Raw genomic sequence first — 22,812 nt, forward strand, 5'->3', positions numbered from 1 at the left:
AGTACCCAGGGGGAGCAGAGGAAGAAAGAAGAGAGACAAGGGCAGGAGCAGGAAAGACAGGTTAGGTGAGTTGAGCTGGTGGAGCAGCCAAAAAGAGAGAGAAGAGGAAAGACAGGTGCGAAACAAGGGAGGAGGAGACAAAGAAGGTGGCAGGGGAAGAGACAGGAGGATGAGACAGGTGGATGGGAGGCAGTGGAGGGAGGCAGATTGGAGAGTACAGAAGGGGCAGAAAGGAGGAGGACAAACAAGATCACAAGCCTCTAGGGATATACAGTAGCATATAACAGTAATAGGAGGGGGCGGAGAGTGAGAGAATGGGGGGGGGGGGGGGGGGAGGGAGAAATGGAGCGAAGGATGGATGCGTAGAGTTTGGGCTGTGCTCACCCGTGACTTGGCCAAGGCAGGGCCCTTCATTATAAGCTCCCATCAGGCCCTGCTGCCGGTAATGTGCTGGAAAATGGGCAGTAACGCTGTGATCTGTTTTATGCTCCCTGCTCTGCTGTACTACACAGACAGCCTGCTGACATACACACACACACACACACACACACACACACACACACACACACACACACACACACACACGCACACACCCACACACACCCACATATACAAACAGAGGTATGTCCACATACTTACACACATGCATACAAAGACAAATGCATACACACACATATACAAAGATGCGCATAAATTCACATACAGAAGATTAATGTATGTACATATGGTACAAGCAAAACACACGCATAAACAACGCACAGACAAGTGCAACCCTTAACACAAGTACATTCATTTAGGTGCGGGCACACTTATTTACAACATCATTTGTGAAGCTGAAAAGCTGAAAATGCATTCTCATAACCACACATAAAGACAGACTCCATTGCAATGTAAATCACAACAATACATGTATACACAAACGTAACACACACACACACACACATACACACCAAGATTACCGAGGCTTCAGATGTGCTTTTTGTTTCAACTCAAGTAGTAAAGAGCTACCTCCAGAAAAGGATTACACTCGGCATTGTTGCACTGCAGTGTGTGTGTCTATTCACGTCACTGTGTTTCATGCAGAAATGTACACCACGTGTAGCTGTGGTTTTGTGTGTGTGTGTGTGTGTGTGTGTGTGCGTACGTGACTTTTTTTTTTTTACCCAATTCCTATCCTAGCTCAGCACAGAGTTAACAACATAATTGGAAGAAAGATTATTGTGATGAGAAATGTGTGCCAATATTATAAAGGATTATTATGGTGATAATTGAGTTGTCTTTTATTATTCTCATATTTCCTCTTGTTTTGACCCATCTAGACAGCTGTTCAACGTAATACACTGTCATTCATTGTCGCTCATGTTGCCATTTGCTGCTCATACTGTTGGATCATATTACCTTTGAAATTCCATCCAAACCCATTTAATATCACGCTGAGAGGTATCCTCTCCCTATTCAAAACTGTACTCCATCATTTTGTAAAGAAAAAAACTATCCTTTCTTCTTTTTTGCTAGGCTGGATTTGTGTTCCCAGATAAGTTGCAATTTCAATAAAGTGTCACTATTAACCGTATCACTCACAATGAAAGTGACAGTCAATTGTTTTAGCACATAACTCTGTCTCCTGATAAACTTGGTGGTCAAGAGAGGACTGTTGCTTGGGATGCTAAGTGCTTTACCCTCCACTTTTGAAGAGAAGACATCAGGGTATTGCTTTGTTAAATGAGATTGGCTGGTGAATCTGCCGGAAAATAATGCACACCTGCAACCACTTTGCTGATTTCAGCATCTTGTGCAGGCACATTGTGGTAACTGAGATTAAATAAAAGATTTTCTAAATACTGGTGGGAATTTTTGACTTTAAGCATTACAGCAAAAATGGCAAAATATAATTACTCCATATCCCAAGTACACCTTTTGTGAACTGTTAATTCTCTCTCTTTTTTTCCTTCCTTTACTCTCTGTTGTCTAGGTTATGCAATACTGCAGGCAATTATGGAGAGAGCGGGCCAGAATGGCTGGCAGGTCAGGACACACACAAACACATCCCTGGAAACAGGCCAAAAACACACACACACACCATAACATGCATGATCTCGTGCAGCATACATATGAGTGTATGTTGCACGAGATCATGAGTGCCTACACATATTTACACTGTGGTTTTTGTTAATTCCTCATACAGCATTGTCAACTTACTTGCATGACCTTGTTCCTACATGCATTTTTTTTTCAGTTACACATTTCCTATGAATACATGCATGTGTTTTAATCCAGGTGAGTGCGATCTGTGTGGAGAGTTTCAATGAGGCAGCATATCGCCGACTCTTAGAGGACCTGGATCGACGTCAGGAGCGGAAATATGTCATTGACCTGGAGCCTGAAAGACTACAGAGCATCCTAGAACAGGTACTATTATTAATACACCACATTAACCATAAGGCTACAACACATAGTATAATAAGAGCCTACTAGTACTGGAGTCAGGGACGTAATCAGGCATGTAAACCCACCTAACTTCATGAAATTATTTTAAAATAATAGCAGTGGTTATTTACTACTACATCACACATTACATTACTAAACTCTGCATGGTCCCTAAATACAGTGCATCACAAGATAAAAAGATCACTATTAGCTGACTGCAGGTGCATGAAGATATGTGACACTGATCTGGAACCTGAGGAACCCTGCAGCATTTTAGATCATGAGATAATGCTTTAATGGAGGCCACAGCATAGTTTTATCTGGCACTGAGATTACTACAGACAGAGAGGGCAGAGATTACATCACTGACCTGAACTTAATAGCACTTAACGCTTGATAATAAGGTTTAACCACACTATAATGGCACACAGTTACTACCTGAAACTATAGTCAACAGAGTAGACTGTTGTGTCAATTTTTAAGTGGTTAAAACCACCCTGTGATAAACTTTTATAACAATTACAGTCAGTTATTACCGATTATTATAGTATCCCATAATGTTTTATTCACTGTATTACTGGTGTCTGTCTGCATCAGCCAGCTAGTTGTAACAGCGATCCTTATGCTTTCTGACATCTAGACAGAAAACAAGATTTGAGTTTTTTCCTGAAGTTCATGACGCGGAATGAAAAATGTGACTTCCCCCAACAGATACGTCAACGTGTGTTGTTGCAGTAAACACACCGTACTGTCCATTCAGATACATAATTCAAGCACAAACACATACACAGTGTATGAAGGCACACACTCTGACACCTTACGCTTGTCCAAGTTCATTAGATTATCCGTCTTGCTTGATGGTTGAGACTTGAGCTCTGACAGTTGGTGCGGATATGTGTGTGTGTGTGTGTGTGTGTGTGCCCTTTGACTCAGGTTTCGGTGTAACATCCCATTGGTTCTGCCACCTGTCATCACATCTGATCCTCTGTCTGCACATCTGACAAATTCAATGACACACAAAGCTAAACACACACACACAGACATAATCACACACAAACACATAAACACATACCCCACATACACACTTACCAGTAATACATAAAGATATAAAAACATGCTACAGCCTGACAAACATACATACACACCAGCTTTTAAATGTACCTACGTATACAGCTACACACAAACACACACTAGTAGCAACATACCAGACAGACTGTTTCTTAATTGGCTTCTGTGGTGAGTGAACAGACAGACGGAGACACACATGAACACACACACACACACACACACACACACACACATCAGTGTATGATGAGACAGGGCATACAGACACAAACACACACTCTCGTCACGGTGGGCTCTGCAGTGCTGGCATTGGCTACCGTCCCCTCTGTGAGACAGAGACTGCTCTGTTTGTCTGCCCCTGCCAGCTGCGCTGCACGTGTGTGTGTGTGTGTGTGTGTGTGTGTGCATCTGTCTGTGTCAGTATATAGCTGCTGATATGTGTGAGTAGGACAGAGAAAAAGAATGTGAACAATTTATTAATTAAGCTGATGTGCTATGTTAATATGAAGGTGCTTACTCTTTTATTTGTCCAAAAAAAATATTAATCACTACATTCTACTGTTAAAATGTAAAATAATTATACAAATATTACATCATTTTGAGCAGAATTTCAGCTATAAGTTGACTTCTGTGCCAAAGCAGCAACCATGCAATCACATGCAATGACCAAGAGCAGCAGCAGCATACCAGCCTAACAGGCAACAGTGACTTTTGTTCACTGGCTCATGTATGAAGTGAGAAAAGATGATATGGTTGTTGAGGTTGGCGTGGTGCATGGGTCTACAATGTGTTTGACTTAAACATAGCAGGGTTCTTGTGCTGTCTCATACAATCAGCGTTGAGATTTTCAATATTTATGACATACCCTACTCATGCTCTAGTTGCCATGTGTGGATGTTGTAGGGCAAGCTGAAAAACATGGACATATGTTCAAATTCAAGATATGACCCCAAAAACATTTTGCAAATATGTTTAAATAGAAGTGTTTTTTCTGAAATGTTGATTTAAAAATATAATGCCAGAGGTACTGTATTACATTTCCTCCAAAATGTATTTTGCTAATATAAAATATGAATGTAATTCTTGTATGAAAAAGGTTTCCTCTTAGTTTGCAGCAACCAACTGTTGCAAATGGATCTGGGCACACTTTTACCCAGTAAAGTAATCACCACACCATCGGGACCAGGCTGGTTGAGAGAGCTCTACCCTCGAAAACACTACTGAAGCTCTATAAATGTTCTAAGAGGCTACAGAGTCTGACCCAGGGGCCTGTTTTACCAACTGTGTAATATGCAAGCTGCGGTTTGCAACAGGAGAACATTTCCTCTCACATTAATTTGGACACATTTAACTTATTAAAGAAGCACCATACTTGTGACCCACACATGAGCATACATGAGGACTGTAGGGCTCGCAATTTGCAAGTGATGATCTTTTGTGAAACAAGCCCCAGAACGGTACCAAGGACAAGTGAAGTCCTCAGAGTCACAGTCCTCCTTTTGCATTTCATCAGCATAATAAAATAACCGCAGTTGCTTTTGGGGAAGACAAGGGAGCCGGAGAGAGTTGGAAGGGAGGTTCCTTTATTTGTAGTTTGACTCCACAGCCTGTTTGTCACACATGCAATATCAGTAGATAGCAAACTAACAATGTTTTCCCTTTCTTTGTTTCTCTCTCTCCAGGCTGTCAGTGTGGGCAAACATGTAAAAGGCTACCATTACATCATAGCAAACCTGGTAAGACCTCTTAATGGCATTGCTGCTGGCTGTTATTTTGAGACATGTTTATTACAGTTATGGTGTAACATCTTGTTTTGATATTGTACATGAGGATAATTCAATTTCTAATATGCTAGAGAGAGAAGACAGCAAGGTGTTTGGCAAACACACACACATACACATCATCAAGATAAAGTCTTTGGGATCAGCCATGACACACACAATCACGATCTATTGTACATTTATTAGCAGAAAAACAGACACGTTGTTCTTAATATTCCCATACTACTATTTGATCTGATTATTAGATGAGAAAGTCATTGTATATTATCACTTGTCTCTCCTCAGCAAAGTTATAGCCATGTCAGTAAATTAAGTATTGCTTCAGCCTTAATCCTTAAAATCTGCTACACAGCTGTTCTCACCGGGACAGTGAAAAAGGGGCCACTGAGCTCAGGTCAAGCTAGATAGGCTCTCAGAGCTTTTAGCAATTAGCATCCATCAACCCAGGATAACCCTCGCATGTCTTTACCTCTGTCTCTGGCCCTTTCCCAAATGAATCCCTCTCCACGACCACTTCACCACAAAGTGTCACTCTGCATGAAGTCACACTCGCAGCAGTTGGAAGCCACTCCATATTAAGTAGAGGTATAAATAGTCAGATAAACTATGTGTGTGTGGAGTATAACGGGTCAGCTGAGGTGCACACGCTCTATGAGAAGGTTTTGAAGTCCATTTCTATGCTCCATTAACTAGTTTGGAAGGGAACTCAAGTATAGACCCTCATGTTTCTCTTTTTTCATCCTTCTGTATTTTTTTCTGTGTTATTATCATCTGTCCTTTCTTTCTTTCTTTCTTTCTTTCTTTCTTTCTTTCTTTCTTACTTTCTTTCTTTCTTTCTTTCTGTCTTTCTGTCTTTCAGGGTTTTAAAGACATATCTCTGGAAAGGTTCATGCATGGTGGGGCCAACGTGACTGGTTTCCAGCTGGTGGACTTCAGCAAGCCTATCGTCATTAAACTGATGCAGCGCTGGAACAAACTTGATCAGAGGGAGTACCCTGGATCTGAAAGCCCACCTAAGGTAATGAAAACATACATACATACCCGTGGTGGCTGGTGACTCAGAAAAATTGGGGAGGACAGGAGGAAAACCAACATGGAATCTTACAACAAACCGCATCAAACTATATCATTGTCCCACCTGATGAAATCGGAGGGGTTCGGGGGCAATTTTGTATGCCAATAAAACAATTTGCTTGAGTGGTGAAAAGGCTGCTTCTTTAAAGACATTTAGCATACACATATTGTCTCTAAACAAAGACGTGCTCATTTTAGCCATGGAGTGGATCAAATGTGTCATTTTACCAACAAAGTGCAATTCAAATTGGGTTTCATTCTGAACTCAACACTTGAAATTTATGGTTTTTAATGTTTTCCATTAGATAGTGTCATTGGTCAATTTTTGGCCTAAGGAGCAAATTCATGCAATATTCTTAGTTTCCATTAGGGGTGTACGATGGCTTACTGCACTCCACTGAAGCAAATGAATGACACAATTTTGACATAGGTGTAATTTTAAGGATGTCAGATAATGATTTTTATGTGTGCATGAAAAAAAAGTGCATGTGTGTGAAACTGCAGCGCAAATATGCATTTGCAAGATAGAGTGAAATCAATTATGATGTATCCTTCCTCCGAGATGCAGTGAATTTCTGTTGATGCAGGCTATTCAGCTTTGAGGGTTTCCCAGGTAAACTTGCCTTTGATATACATGTTGAAAGCACCTGTAGCTATAAGTAAGCCTAACAGCTCCCAGATCATTTTTTCTCTGGCAAGATGGCAAGACGGTCATATTCGCTGCTTCAAGCACAAAATTATGTTATGCGCTCAGCAAGCAAGGATGAGGAGAAATCCTCTGCCCTTGATGAAGAGACATCATCTACCCATGATGAAGAGACATCGTCCACCCTTGATGAAGAGACATCGTCCACCCTTGATGAAGAGACATCGTCCACCCTTGATGAAGAGACATCATCCACCCTTGATGAAGAGACATCGTCCACCCATGATGAGGACACATCCTCCTCAGAGGATGACAGCATCACAGGTGATGATGAAGAGTACCAGCCGGTGCCTGATTCCTCTTCCTCAGGGGGTGAAGAGGATACAGACAAAGCAGTTGAGGCCAAGCAGCTAATGGCGGAAACAGTAGGAGCAGCGGCGGAGCAGCCTGGTCGCCAGAATAAAACATTGGCAGTTTACGTTTCTGCAAACCACAGAAACATTGAATATCTACATTTCAACACATGAAATATGTAGCATATTAACATTTCAACAAATCGTACCATCTCAACATTTCTACAAAACGTATCATAACAACATTTCCAAAATATGCATCATCTCAACATTTCTAAAGCGATGTAGTTCACGCAAGATCTATATGAGTTGATCTTTCCTATTAGGAGGAGGACGGGTTGGTGGATGGTTAGTAAGTTTCTCGGCAGCAAGTTGGAAATCAGCAGAGAACAGGATTTGAGACCACCTTGAAACCAATGTCCACTTCCCGTTTCAACTGACAAAAGTGGGTGTTTTTAGTGAGACATCAGGACATTTTTATTTTATTTTTTATTTTAACCCAAACCATGATCTTTCCCTAACCCTAACCCTAACCCTAACCAAGTGGTCTGTGTGCCTAAACCTAACCAGACCTTAACCACAGCGTTGGCACACCATAAAACATCATTATTGAACAGATAGAAATGTTAATATGCTACGTTTGTAGAAATGTTGATATGATACGTATTACACGTATTGAAACATATATATTCAACGTTTCTGTGGTTTGCAGAAACATTCAATGCCAACGTTTTCTTCAGGTGATTGGGTTGTGCAGAGACTGGGGAGCTTTCGGCTGGGTGGATGTATAAAGAGTCCTTCAGGCTGCTACAACAAGCCAGCTGTTGCATTGGCTAACCGAAGGAGCTATCCACTGCTGCTACTCTGCCTTACAGTGGAGAGAATTGAAGATGAAATCTGGAAACTATCATTGGACCAACTCGATGTCAATATTGCATTCTGGTTGTTGATTGGTAAAGGAGGACAGCCTCCCTTGGAGCGTCATTTTACGTGACATGGCCAAAAATGAAATACATTAAGTCCAATGTAAGAGATCCCGCCCTGCGGAGGACAGCAGGCACCCGTCCTCCTCTGTCCCCCACTTTACCTCCACCAACTTACCTCCATCAACTATATTTTGATCTCCCCTTTGCCTCTCAAAAAATAGAGGAGGATCAACATCCTCTGCCTCTATGGACCAGCCTCCACTGATACATACATACATATATACCCTAGAATATACAGATTGTAATCCTTTATCTGCACTGTCATCTAAATGTTATCCTGCTCCGACCTTTAGCTAAATTTCTGTACACACCAGTACATACAGTACACCAAGAAATTCTGCACTGATACACAAAAGTGTTTGCAGTGCACACACTCATACACACATATTTTGTTGCAGTGGTGGCAGTGGTGTGCACATTGTATTCAGAATAAACAAATAAACAGCTTCTTCAATCAGGTGTCCACTGAGTACTATGCGCTGCATTTCCTGCATTTGCTAAAACCTCTTAGTCAATCTGTGGCTGTGAGGGAGGTGAATTGGCTAGTTCTACTATGGCTGAGTAAATTCGACAATGCTTCTGTGTCAAGCATGCAGATTTTGTTCTCTTATTTTCTTCCTATCTGCCCTTCTCACCTCTTTCCTCTCATCATTTGTCTGTCTGTATTTCCCATCTTCTCTCTCTGTATTGACCATTCTCAGTGTCTATTTTCTCTCACTATCCATGTCCCTTTCTCCATGACATATTAGTGTGCCTGCATCCCCCCACTCCCCCCATCCCACCACCATCCTTGTCCCTCTTCTTTACTCCACACCTCTATTGACTAGATACTGACCTGTAGCCAATTGCGGTTGATTTGTGCATACATTAACTGGAAACATGTCCACCTACCCATTAAAAATACATAATACTGCAGCTTTCTGTCCCTTGCTCTCTGGCTCACGCACACATGCACTGTCACTCTCAGAAGACACACACTCACTGTAGTATCTATAAAAGGTGATGCTGTGTATAAGTCTCTCAACAACCTAAATATATATTGATAGTCATATTGTTTCATTATTGGCATGTCATTTTTCACCCAGGGACCAGTGTTAATTGGCTAATCATCATTCTCAGATTGACCTGATGAATTCTCATTAGCTGTATCAATTTTCCTACACACACACAACATTTACTGTGTTAATGGAGGTATATTTATGCATGTTGACAGACAGGTACAGTGAGCATGCTTAGAAATACTAAATAAAGGTAAACACAGCTGCTGGTATTCTCAATGAACTTTGTAGATATCATTTGTTAAAGCCCTTCCAAATGTTTTCTTCCCCTTGCAACCACAAAAAAAGTCTTACCTAAGCCTTTTGCAAACAAGAAAATGCAACTTTATTATTGATTTAAAACAATAACAGAAAACCAGATATCTCCAGTGTTGACAGATACCTCCAAATTGCTCGAGGCTAATTGGTGCTGTGTAAAAACTGAGCTCAGTTAGCCTTGGGCCAACTCATAGCCTCAGGCCAAGTAGAACTCTGGTGTAATAATGTGGAGTGTGAGACTAGAGACTGGATTTTGAGTTAGCTGCTTTTGGCCATCAATGTAAATCTCTTAACCCAGTGACTCTCAGCTGGTGTGCCTTGAAATGAGCTCTCGTGTGCCTGGAGATTTTGTTGAAATGTAATGAAAATGATCAGTGACCTGGCAAAGTAATATGTTAACATCAAAATTCAGCCACATTGCTTATGATCACACATATCTTATCCAAGTTAAAGCCTTTTGGGCCATTTCATTTTTTTCACACACTTACCCTAATTGCATGATAAGAATATAAATTGCTTTATAACATGTTAGCATAATTAGCAGATAATGGACTGCCTTTATGAATATTTGTCCACATGTAAAACATTTCATGTTTGCCACAAGCCAGTACAAAGATCATTCTATGAATTAAATATGCATGTCCTAATTGTTTTAAAGCTGCTGTCTTAATTTTTCACTTCAGTTTCTCATCTCATTTGAAGAGAAAAATGAATGAAAGAGCTTTGTGTTTTTCAATGTGTCATTAACCCTGCCTCTGCTACAATATGTTCACTCTGTGTATTCAGAGATTACTTGATGTCATTAAAAAGCAGAAACATGTACGCAGTCTTTCCACTGGATTTATAAATCATCACATATACAGTGAGTACTGTATATTGTAGCTGCATACATGCATGGGACTAATGACCACTCGCGTCTCCTGTTAAACTTTGGACAAAAAAACAGACCTATGCTGTCCTTAGTCTGACACAGGCAACATGCTCTAATGGTGCTCTCTCTACTCTTGTGTCCTTATGTTGTGTGTTATTTGTTAGTAGTTTATGTTGTAGACAGGAGAATGTTGATGCACAAGTCCATATTGTTGAGACTTTTGAGTCAAAACCACAAATGTCAACCACATAGTGGCACAAGAGAAGAAGTCCTCTGGGAACTATGAATTTCATGACAATCAGTCAGGTAATTCCAGGTCTGTAAAGTGAAGCCAATAAAGTGCCTTAAAACTGCATTGTTTCTAATGGCCAGCAGTGGGCAACTCCACTAGCTGAAAAAATAAGTCCAATTGTATGGAAGTCACTTGATTTATTATCAAAATAAACTGTTTCCTAATGAGTTTATGGTCTCAGTCACTAGTTTCAAGTCCTCTTCAGTACAGCATGAGCTTCATTTTGTAATTTATGGTCTCATTTAAAGTGAAATAGATGATAAAGCAGGCTATGCTTTAGGGCGTGACTACCTTGTGGTTGTCAAGTTGCTACCACGGTGACAACATTGATTACGTAACATAACCATGGCGTAACCCCACATTCACAAGGTATAGGGATATCTGCTGTTTTTTCACAGTGTGTTTCAGTTCATGAAAGTTAATTGTAATATTTTGGTTGCCTAAAAAAGTCTTTTTCAGTGTTTGGTTGTAGTAAAAGACCCTCTAAGGAGTCTGCTGTTCAGTTTTTCCATTAAGTACATTTTGTTTTATAGTTTTAGGCCCGTTTTTCACTAGCAAAAATCAGCATTAGCATTAGCAGTTAACCATAGACTGTAAATGCACCTTGCTAACCAAGCTAACTGCTAGTGCTAGGGTCAGCTACACCCTCTCATCCAAATATGGTCATTTCTGGCTTCAAAAATCAAAGATGGCCACATTCAAAACGCTAAACTCGAGGCTTCAAAACATGGATATATTATAAGAGCTGGATACTGGACTAAATATGGCGCCCAGTCAGTCCAATAAGAATTGCTTCCATGTTGTGCGGCACACTGAATATGGGCAGTAGAGTTTCTCTCACTGGCCCCCGCCTCGGCCTGTAAATTTTACATTGTGATGACATCACAGATTTTTAAATCACCTCTCTCGGCTTGAAGAAAGTTTTACAAATATAAAACCTCCATGGATCAAAAATTCATATCAGAAAGAGTCATAATTGACCTTGTTGCAGTTTGAGCTGCCCTGTTAACAGTTTTATAGACGTCTCTTTTATAATGGTGGTCTATGGGGAAGATCTTTTTTGGGACGCAGGGTTATTTTTCTCTGCAATACCATGAGTGGCCACTAGGAAAAATTGTCTGCAAGGCTGAGCAGCAGAGCCCTATCCAGCTCTTATTATACATCCATGCTTCAAAATAGCAGTCCACAAACCAATGGTTGACGTCACAGTGACTACGTCCATATTTTTTTTTACAGTCTATGATGACAATCTGTTAAATAGTTGTTGACATATTTAAGTCTGGACTGACTAACAGACCGACCAACTAACAGAGAAACAAATGAATGAATAAAACGATTTAGGGTTGAACTCATGCTTGCAATATTGCTTTACCTCACTCAGGTCAGTTCACTCATAAAGGTCTTAGTGTAAGTACTGTAAGTAAGTATGCAAGCTGTAAAGCATGCAGATATGTACATTCTAAATTCACTGTATACATTTTTTATAGATGGTAGTTTCTGTGTGAAAAGTGGCACATACTTTCTTTTTCTGTGAGTACATCATTTATGAATCTGGCCATTAGTGTGATATAAAATGTTAAAGTAACTTGCATCATATGATTTGGAAAATTTGAGGATCCAGATTTCTAAAGAAAATCTTTTTTGACTTGATGGCTTTTAGCTGAACTCAGCTAAGAATATTGGTTTTCAAAAACACCAAATTCTCAGCAATAATTTCAGGACCAATTGAAATCTTTTTGTGCCCCGAAGATGTTTCTGTCCTGCCCCTGACAGAAACAAAAAATAGAACGCTAGTTGGCTCAGTTTTGTAGTTGTTTTCTCCTTGATTTGGATTCTATAGTCACCATCTGTCAGTCACACACCTAAAGGCTTCTTTGGTTTCAAAGGGGAGAGATGAAGGGAGGATGACATGGTTGTGCACTGCAGCCTCCCAAAACACGCCTTGTGGGATACAAATCAAGAGATGTCAGTAAGAGAGAAAACTACCTGCAGAGGCATGGAGAGGATCCACAGAGTTCCTCAGCTGACTTCCCTCTTTCCTCCCATTTTCATCTCTCCACTTGTTTCCGCCGTGATGTGATGGCAGCCTGCTGTGTGTTTGACTGCCTCTGTCTATGTGGTGCTGTGTGTGTCTATGTGTGGGCTGGGTGGGGGTGTTGCTGCTGAGTTTGTGATGTTGTTCCCTGCTGCGCCATGTCTTACCTGTAATGAATTTGTCAAATAACCTGTCAAGATTACCACAGCTTTTTAGCTTTTCATTAGAGAACAGATATTGATCACCTCTCACCCTTTCTCTTTTTCCTGCTTGCATTTCAAAGGCCGCTTAAATCACTGCATTTCTTAATTTACTTCAACCCACTTCAGCTTTTCCTGTTTTGGAATATAACCTAATATAACCACATCTATAAATCTTGGGAATCAAAATTTCACCATCAAGGGGAATTCCCTGACAAAGTGAATTTAATTAGCAAGTTTACAGTATGATTTAAAGACGCTTTGATGTCATTTTAATGGTTTTAAGATCGTGTCCAGTGACTGTATTTGAAAACTATAAGCCTGTCTAAAACTGGCACATTTACAGTGATGTTACATTTACAGTGGTGTTGATTGATGTTCATTGGTATTAACTGTGGAAATCAAATAAAAGTCAGAGTGGTGAGGTAGGTTGAGGCACTGGTCAGCATATTTGCATACTGGCTAGGTTAGTTCATATGGGGTTAATATGGTTTGATGCCTAATGTAAGAATTCAGCTGTTGTCTGAGCTTATACTGGTTCTCATTTTAGATTTAAAATGCATAAGCATACAATGCATCTTGTAACATTTGCTTATTCTACTTAGGCTTTGTAAATCACAGATAGGATCTTTTTAACCCAGTTGTGTATCGGAACACATTAAATCCGGTGGAGTAAGTCATTGAAAAAACTATTAAGACATTTTCTGAAAATGGCACTGGCCACCAAGCAGCTCAGAAAAATTCAACAGTGATTCTATTGTACTTAAGGTTTCTAGCATTGAAATGAGTGGCCTAAAACACTGATTACGACATTGTTTTTAAAACCTGTCACTTTAATGTAAGCAAAATTGTTCCTTCACCTTTGGACATTTAAAGAAATCAAATCACGTGACTGTTAAACTGTTATCACTGGCAAGTTTATTGACTATTAATACATTCATGCAGCAGAAGGAGACAACAACTAAATTTAAGATGTTTTCTAACGCTGTTACAGATTTGTTCATAAATATGTAGGCCCATATCTTTATTGATATCTTTATTGATGTTATATATATATATATATATATATATATATATATATATATATATATATAGTATATCTGCATTCTTAGACTAACAAAGAACTATTTGTTTGTCTGTCCCTATAAGATCTATGAAAAATTATAATTTCAAACTCCTTAAAGAGAAGATAACATTTTCTTTTCTTTTTTCTGTCTCCTTCCTCTCTCTGTTTTTGTCCTCCATTCTTTAGTATACCTCATCTTTAACATATGATGGAGTCCTTGTGATGGCCGAAGCCTTCCGCACTCTCCGCCGTCAGAAAATTGACATTAGTCGACGTGGCAATGCTGGTGACTGCCTGGCCAATCCTGCTGCTCCCTGGAACCAAGGAATAGACATGGAGCGGGCACTCAAACAGGTTGGTATACACTTGACTTTGTTTCATTTAGTGTAGACACACAGACTCGAAATCGCTCGTACAGATGTTCTCAAATACACACAACACACAAAAACACAGTCGGTGAAACAGCTGGCACAAAATAATTGAAAACGTTCCAGAAATCCGTGCCCACATTTATGTGTTTTACATTTTTTGTTTGGACCTTGATGGAGTCCCCACAAGAGAACACAGAGAAAACACACACACACAAACCTATACTGCTTTACTTGTGAGGAAACTGTATTGGCTTCATTCATTTCTCAGGGATGTACTAGAACATTACCAATAGCCACTACATGTCTTACCCTGTCGTCAACGTTTACATTAACCTTAAAACCAAATCTTAACCCTTAAATACGTTGTTAGTTTACCATGTTAGGGACTGAATTTTTGTCCTCAAATGGAAATGTGACGTGGTGAATGTTTTTGTCCCCATAATGTCATGAATATACTGTATAGCGCATATACACACACCCACTAGAAGATTGCTATTTAGTTTTGTTATTTTAGAGTGAAAGGTATGCAGTGTTTTGCTGAATATTTTCAATGTTTCATATCATTTAAAGTGGTGACACAAAAAGGTGTTATCTGACAAACTATTGTCTTCAATATGAGTTATACACTGGGAAAAATTTATTGATGCTACTTTTAATTAAATGTTCTCACCATCATTGTTGATATAAATCCAGGTGCGCATTCAGGGCCTGACAGGGAATATTCAGTTTGATCACTACGGTCGGAGGGTCAACTACACGATGGACGTGTTTGAGCTGAAGAGCAATGGACCACGCAAGGTAGGCTTTCCTCATGGCTTAGAAACAAAGATAAACAACACTTTGAAATCATAAACATCATAAACATATCACACCCAACTACTTTAGTTCAGATTTTATGCGACAAGTCCTCCAAATTAAACAACCAAATACGTTGTTTGACCATGCACTCTAGAACGATACATAGAAGTGTTGTCTGATCTGCTGCCCCCGTCAACAATCATCAGCAGGACAGTGTAATTTGTCTGTGCTTTCCAAAACTGTTACAAATCACTGTTAAAAGATAATTATGTTTTATGATGTGACATTGCTGTGGTTAAGGTCTGGTTAGGTTTAGGCACAAAAATACTTGGTTAGGTCAAAACGATCACTTTGTTAAGGTTAGAGAAACCTGTGGTGTGGGTTAAAGATACTACTTCCCAAAAGTTAGGCGACTTCGGTTGTCATGGCTACAATAATAATCACAGGGATGATCATAGTTACTTTTTTTTTTTTAAAACTGTCCCGACTCGCTGTCTGAAATGTGACTTGTGGCTAGAAACACGAAACAAACAGCTGTCTCCTGTGGCAAAGCCCATTGTTGGATTAATTTCCCCATTCAATTCTCCTCTTCTGTATGAGGAAATATGTCTACATATAAAGACATCAACTCAACGGTGCCATTGCTCAGGTTTATAATTGCTACGGCCACAGAATGGCATCTGTTGTTCAAATGTAACTATGTCGTTTCCGGATGACTGACATTACCCCCTTTGTGTTGTTTTTCTTGGGAGGACAGGAAAGTTCTTATTATTTAATTACCACTAACATTAGACATTGGCTCTCTTTTACTGTTAAAGGATAATTCGTATAGCTTTCATTTTTGTTGTTTTAACCCTCATGATGGTTGATTGTTAAAATATTAATTTACTTTCTGCATCATTATCTCCATAATTCTTAATTAATAACTGTCCTACTGCAGTTATAAATACTTTGCATAACTGCTATTGAACTGTTGCAGCTTTTGCTTTTGTGCATTGGAGTGCAGCTCTCAGACGACCTAGGGGCGCATAAAGCTCTGCAGTGACGTAAATAGGGAAAGTTTGAACATAATCCTTCTTCATAATGGCAAAAAGTAGAAAGTTAAGGCTCAGGTTGAAAGTACCCATAATTTCTCTTTACCAGAAAAAGTATACATGTGGCACCTATAATAAAGATATAACACCATGTTCCAGCTTCTCAAGTGTTCCTTTGACAGCAGTATGTGTTTATTGAAAGTTCTTGGCTCACACTCCATATCTCTCAATATCTTCTACAGTTCCAGTGGGAAATTTGCTGGAGTGAGCTCATCCTGTTGACTCGTTTTTTATTCTCTCGGTTCTTTTCTTTCCATTTCACATTGTTTTTTTAATGTATATTTTATTTGTGTTTGTCTCTATCTTGATTTTATTGTAATCACCTTAGATTTTATTTCTGCATGAACTGTGCCATAAAGACTGATTGATTGTTTTTTATATCTTTTATCACTCTCATTCTCTCTCTTTTTTTCCCCTGCGTCACCCTCAGATTGGTTACTGGAACGACATAGACAAACTTGTGTTGGTCCAGAATGAAAATGCTCTGTCCAATGACAGCTCGGCGATGGAGAACCGGACTGTGGTCGTGACAACCATCATGGTAATGTACCCTATGAATGCTTTCACTTCTTCATAGTTTAGGTGCTGTTTTGAGATTTGGGCAAAGCTGTCCAACGCAGTGACAATCAGTCTTCCTTATTCCACAATTTTATTTCACCAAAACCTTGCTCACACCTGATTTTCCAGCTAACATCTGTCTCATGTAGAGGTTTGAGTTTCATGGATATGCAGACTGGTGCAAATGCAAATGAGTCACCAGGTGTTTAAACACCCGATGTAACAGGTGCTGGATGAAAATATACTTTTTTCTTTGTCTTTCAAGCAAGATCAGGTACATATGCAGGAGAAAGGGGAAACATTGTTTCCTAAAAAGATGGATTTGACAGCATACGATAAAAATAGTTGTAGCAATCATGAATGAGATGAGCAATTACAACATTTTGGTGACAATTAGGGTTATTAAATTTGATTAGATACTACTGACAAGCACTGATACATTAACGACCAGTGTGCCACCTAACCTTGTGACAGTGACTGTCTGTTGCTTGCACTGCACAAGTCATAGGCTGAATGTTAGAGTTTCACCAAGAGCTGTAGACTGGAGTTTATTTCCCTTAGTGGCATAATAGGATGCAGTCATTGTCAGAAAGCCAGGTGATGAAGTATAGAAGCATTGTCATTTGGCAGACTTTTGTTAATGTTGAAGAAAAATCAGCCTCGAGCTAGATGAGCTGTGCAAGTTGAAAAGAGCACTCAGAGCATGGCCACGAGGGAGTGGCACTTGATTACACTAATGTCTCATTAGTAGGCAAATCTAAAACTGACTTCAGATTACCATTTAGAAGTGACCCCAGTCCAGTTCCTTCTAATGGCTTTCACATAGACACCAGTCTGTGGCCAGTTTAATTATTCCTCTTTCTTCTACAAACAAGGATAAAAAGGGGGGCTAATCGGTGGATTTGTGCACATCCTCTGCTTACATTTGATTTCACTTCACCCATCTGCAGCCTTTTTATGGTGACCATCCCCTTCCTGTAAATGCAATCAGTTTAATTCAATTGGGCATGCAAAATGATGTGAAAGCAACTCAAAAGACTAATTTCAGCCCAGAGATAAAACAAGTCCCAGATGCTTGAGCTTCAGCAATTCATTCTTTTGTTTCAAGCCACATTTCTTCATCCAGCAAACTCTCTAATATGACCAAATTATCTGTAGCGGTACTTACTGAAGTGTCATACTGTGAACAAATACGTAAAAATGGAAAGAAAAAAAACAATCAAAGATAGTACAGTGAGTCTAGAGTGCCTCCAGTGGCTAGAAGTGGTAGTAACCAGTCCGGTCTGCAGAGAGGAAAACAACCACATACACTGCTGGAAAGAGTTCAGAAAAATGAATTCAGCTGGACTAAATGTCCCCAGTGACAGCCCCGCCTCCAGATATGCACACTTCAACTGGCAATGTGTTAAACCCCAGTGCAGTGTGTGCTGTGTTGCCTACAGCCAGGCCAAAGACAAGCAAATGAAAACACATTAACACAATCGAATATATAAAAGGACAAGTTGTTAATCAGTGACAAAATCCTATTTTGAATATGCGTATATTATGTTAATGTACCATTACTGTTAGAATCTATCACAGTCTATTGTTGTTGTTCCCATGGCTGTTGGGCTTGTGTTTCAAATTACATTTATTTTGTGTGGTTGTAAAAGTGTGAAAGACAGAGTGTGGCATTACCGTATATGTCTTTTCGATGTTTGTTCCTTCCTCTTTCTCTCTCCCTCACTGTATCTGTCTCGCTATCCCTCTTAAACTCCTCTCATCCCCCCCCCCACACCCTTCATTTTTACCTCCATGCCGCCCCCCACCCCACCTCCTGCATATTTCTCTGTGGATGATGACCTCAGCAGACCTTGGCTAACGTTAGCTCAGCCACCTCCTCCTCTTTGCAGCCTTTGATGATGAGGAAGCCTCTGCTGTGACACTGATGCCGGGTCTGCAGACAGAGCAACAGACTGAAACACAGACTCACCTGAGTCGCAGACCTTCAGGAAAGACAGAGGACACACAGACTGATAGACTGGGTGTCTCCAAAGCTCTGTACATATATTGTTTTTGTCATGAATATGTTTTTCTTTGTGTATTTTTTTCTTGTATATTTGTTAGAAAAAGTGATTTTTATTTTATAAATTTATTGATTTGCGTAGATGTGGTGTATTAACACAGCAACAATGGTGGAGAGGGACTATATGGTTGAAGTGAAGATACAAGACTTCAATGTTGAAGTCAGTGAGTCAATGTTCAATGAGCCAGTGAGACACTGGGATGTCTTGCTTACTATGTTTCCGTCTTCCTCTCATGGCAAAAGCCACAGTTGGACAGGGGCTCTGCGAGGGATTCTGTTGTTACATTCAGCCTTGTTAGCAGACTTCCCTCCTTTTTGAGGACCCTACAATCATGACCACTTCCCTTTATTCTTTTTTAAATATTTTACCTCTTTCTTTCAAGATAACATGAGGGAGGAAAGGTCTACCTCCATCTTGATCTTTCTGCTCCGTCACTTTTAAATCTACTCAGCTATGCCTCCTCACTCAACTTTCCTCCACTGTATTTCATTTCCTCTGAGAGGAGGCATGACCGTCTACGCCTGAATGGAAGGGTGAAGTTAAGATGTTTAGTATTCTTTTAGTTTAGGGTATTCAGCACTCTGGGTTTTTGTCAACTTGAGACAACAACTTTACATTGAAATGACACCATTATTTATTTTTTTTTATCTTGTTAATGATGTTACTTTCATATTGGCATTGTAATAGCTTTTTGACATTAAATATGTAAAAGTATAGCATGTTGCAAAAACTGAAAAACGCAGCTTTAACTCACCACTAACTGATGTTGCATTATCATCATCCAACAGACAAATGAAAAGTGATATATGCACCCATTTACAGACATACCTAGCTGCTGCCATGTGGGTCATTCATACATGCAAGCTCTTAACCCATCACACAATAAGAACCACATGAGTGCACACATGCACATATACAGAAACACAGCCTGTATGTGCAACATAAGTGCATCGATGGGGATCGATTGTTAAGCCTGGTGGCATTTGCCTTTATTAGTGTGCACCTGCTATACTTGTTACTTATAACATTAAGGTGGCAGCTGATGACATGACAATCTTTTATTTATGCTTTTTTTTTTCTTGGCCTTAGACTAATAGATTAGATTACAAGCAGATATTTGACCTTTAATTTGCCTCTCTATGTATTTGATACATTTCACGCTTGATGATGGATGGAGTTCTGCCAATGTTGTGAAAATGTGCAACATGTTTATTTAGTCAGTGCTCAGGGGCAGCACATAGAGTGCTGAAGAAAGATTGTACAGACCTCTCACTGTTAAACTGTGTCCCATGGTATGTTTATAAATGAGAGGTGAATGTTCTTATCCCAAAAGGCTTTTTATCAGGATAAGTAAGGAGATGCAGGACACTCAAAGAGCTACAGATGGGAAATTGACATGAGCCAGGTGAAGTAATTATGCAAATAAGGAAACACAAATTTTTGAAAAAATTGACCTTGGAAAGATATATAATAGAATATAGTCAACCAAAATAATGGTGAAAAAAAGTGCTTGCTGGCTGACTGGCTGGTGACTCTGTAACATGTTTGGTTAGACTGACTACCAGGTTTTTTTTTTAGCTGATTGATTAATTACCTGTTGGAGTGATGTACTTAGCATCTGATTGACTTGTGACAGTCTTCGTGGAAATTTGGCTCGCTGACAAGCTGGGTGAAAAGCTGGCCAAAACTGGCAGGTTGACTCGGTGACAAACCTAATGGCTGTCAACTGGTCACTGAATGACCGATTGAAAGACTGACCAAGTGCTGAACTGGCTTGCTCTTTTTCTGGCTGAATAGCTTGAAGATAATCATGCTGACTCATTGGCCAAATATGTGATTGGGTAGATGATTATGTACTCTAATTGCAGTAATTCATTAATAAATGGATTGATTGACCAACTGAAAGACTGAAACAGGCTGTGACTAACTGACTGGCTGGCTTGCTTCTCTGGCCATTCCAACGGATGGCTCTCAGGCTGATTAAATCTCTCAGTAGTTAGCTAAGTCGTTACGTGACAGTCTGGCTTTTGAAATGCTGAACTGATTGAGCGTTCGGCTGGCAGACTGAATGAGTGACCGGACAGTTAGGTGACTGTCCAGCTGGGTCCCTGTTTCTTTCACTGGCTGGCTAACTGGCTTACATAGTAAGTCCTGTCTGCCTTTTTGGCTCCGATGTGAAGTGTTTCATGTCTTATCAGCCTGAACCATTTGCTTCTACAAAGCAGTTCTCCCTCTTTTGCCCACCAATTTTCCTGCTTCATGTCTGTCTTTTCAGCCCATCCCCCTCTCATTCTATCTCTCTTCCTCTCCATTTTTCACTTTGTCATATTCTCTCTTTCTCTTTATCTCTCCTTCACACGTTCCTACTTTCTGTTTCTATCTATCCTCATTCTCCCTGTAGCTATCTCTGTTTGTATTCTGATCTGCCCCTTCATCTTTCCTCTGTAGTTTCATATGGCCAATACACTCCATATCCCTCATGCTCATACATATTTCCTCCTATTTATCTTACCCATGTCCTCTCTTTCTATTTCATTCAACCTCCTGATCTTTCTTCCCATTTCCTCCGTCTCACTCTCTTTTTTTCCCCTTTTCACCTTCCCTTTCTTTCCATGTCCTGATAGACTCATAATGCCACATTAGGCAACACCCAAACATGATGCTACCTTCCCAGCAGTAAATACACACACTAACCTCCAGTACACACACACACACACACACACACACACACACACACACACACACACAAACATTGGCATTATTACCTTCACAACAAGACAAAGGTGTCTGGGGCAAACTGATAACAAACCTTAAGGAGACTTTAAAGTGAAACAGTGCCACTGTTGGCAGAGCTCCCTGTGTGTGTGTGTGTGTGTGTGTGTGTGTGTGTGTGTGTGTGTGTGTGTGTATAGTTGCTTACATAATACCAAATTAACTCAACAAAATAGACTGCTCTGATGTCAAACACTCAACCTTCCAACATGATAAAGCTGAGGGTAATTTGTTGGAGGAGGCAAGTGAGATGGTTTTGTTGTCCTTGTTAACACAAATTAAGAAAGTGATTCCCCTTGAGAATCAATGATTTGAGATTAAATGAAAAGTGAGGCGAAATAACATTCTCACACTTTTTGAGGGACAGTTCCTGATAAGACAATCTCCCAGTGTGTGACTTAGTCATCTATCAGAGTAATTTGGGGTCAATAATCAATAATCAAAGCACATTTTTGTGCTTCTAACCCACCTGGACTTTGAAAGAAAGAAGCGTATTTTCCAAAATGTTGGATTATTCCTTCAAAAACTAGTACACTTTCATATCTCTGTGAAATTGATTATTTCTCCTACATCTACTGTATTGGAAAATCATTTTGCTTTTTGTCTCAACTCAGAAATGAAAAGAGAATTGCTGAATGAATTAACACTGAATTAGATTACTGTAGTGCATATCCTCTCAGTCCGTTAGATGTATAGATGAAAATGCCTACACAAAGCTGGCTTAATTTAAATGGTTAAGATGCTTGAATTTGTGTTTCACTGTATCCAAAACCAGTCTACCCAGTACTATAGTGATTTTTAATGGATTTAATCATGTCCACTTGCTTAAATATTCCCTCACTATAAAGTCTATTTTACTTTGATTTTGTAGAAAGTTTCTGTTTTATCTTCATTTGTGAGTTCAAATTGAGATTTTTCATGTTGTCAGCTTGGTGTGATTCACCTGAAAAATGGATCAAATAGTCTCTGCCATAAAATAATCCCTCATACACGTTTCCTCACAAACTGTAACATCACATTCCTGTCAACATTATTTGATGT

General features: G+C 39.7%; 1 protein-coding gene across 4 annotated transcripts in view; it reads left to right on the forward strand.

Moving 5' to 3' along the window:
- The window catches only part of gria4a (glutamate receptor, ionotropic, AMPA 4a), a 107,276-nt gene that overhangs the window by 41,434 nt on the left and 43,030 nt on the right, over window positions 1–22,812 (forward strand). For 3 of the 4 annotated variants that reach the window (XM_067594568.1, XM_067594564.1, XM_067594565.1), the window contains exons 4-10: window positions 1,973–2,025; window positions 2,278–2,409; window positions 5,175–5,228; window positions 6,133–6,291; window positions 14,299–14,466; window positions 15,177–15,281; window positions 16,806–16,916. In XM_067594568.1, the coding sequence (XP_067450669.1) occupies window positions 1,973–2,025; window positions 2,278–2,409; window positions 5,175–5,228; window positions 6,133–6,291; window positions 14,299–14,466; window positions 15,177–15,281; window positions 16,806–16,916 (782 nt within the window). Of the gene's footprint in view, window positions 1–1,972; window positions 2,026–2,277; window positions 2,410–5,174; window positions 5,229–6,132; window positions 6,292–14,298; window positions 14,467–15,176; window positions 15,282–16,805; window positions 16,917–18,783; window positions 19,314–22,812 lie in introns of those variants that run through there. The other variant, XM_067594566.1, reaches the window with a different exon arrangement.

This window comes from Thunnus thynnus, chromosome 7 (assembly GCF_963924715.1).
Source record: "Thunnus thynnus chromosome 7, fThuThy2.1, whole genome shotgun sequence".
Classification (NCBI taxonomy): Eukaryota; Metazoa; Chordata; class Actinopteri; order Scombriformes; family Scombridae; genus Thunnus; species Thunnus thynnus.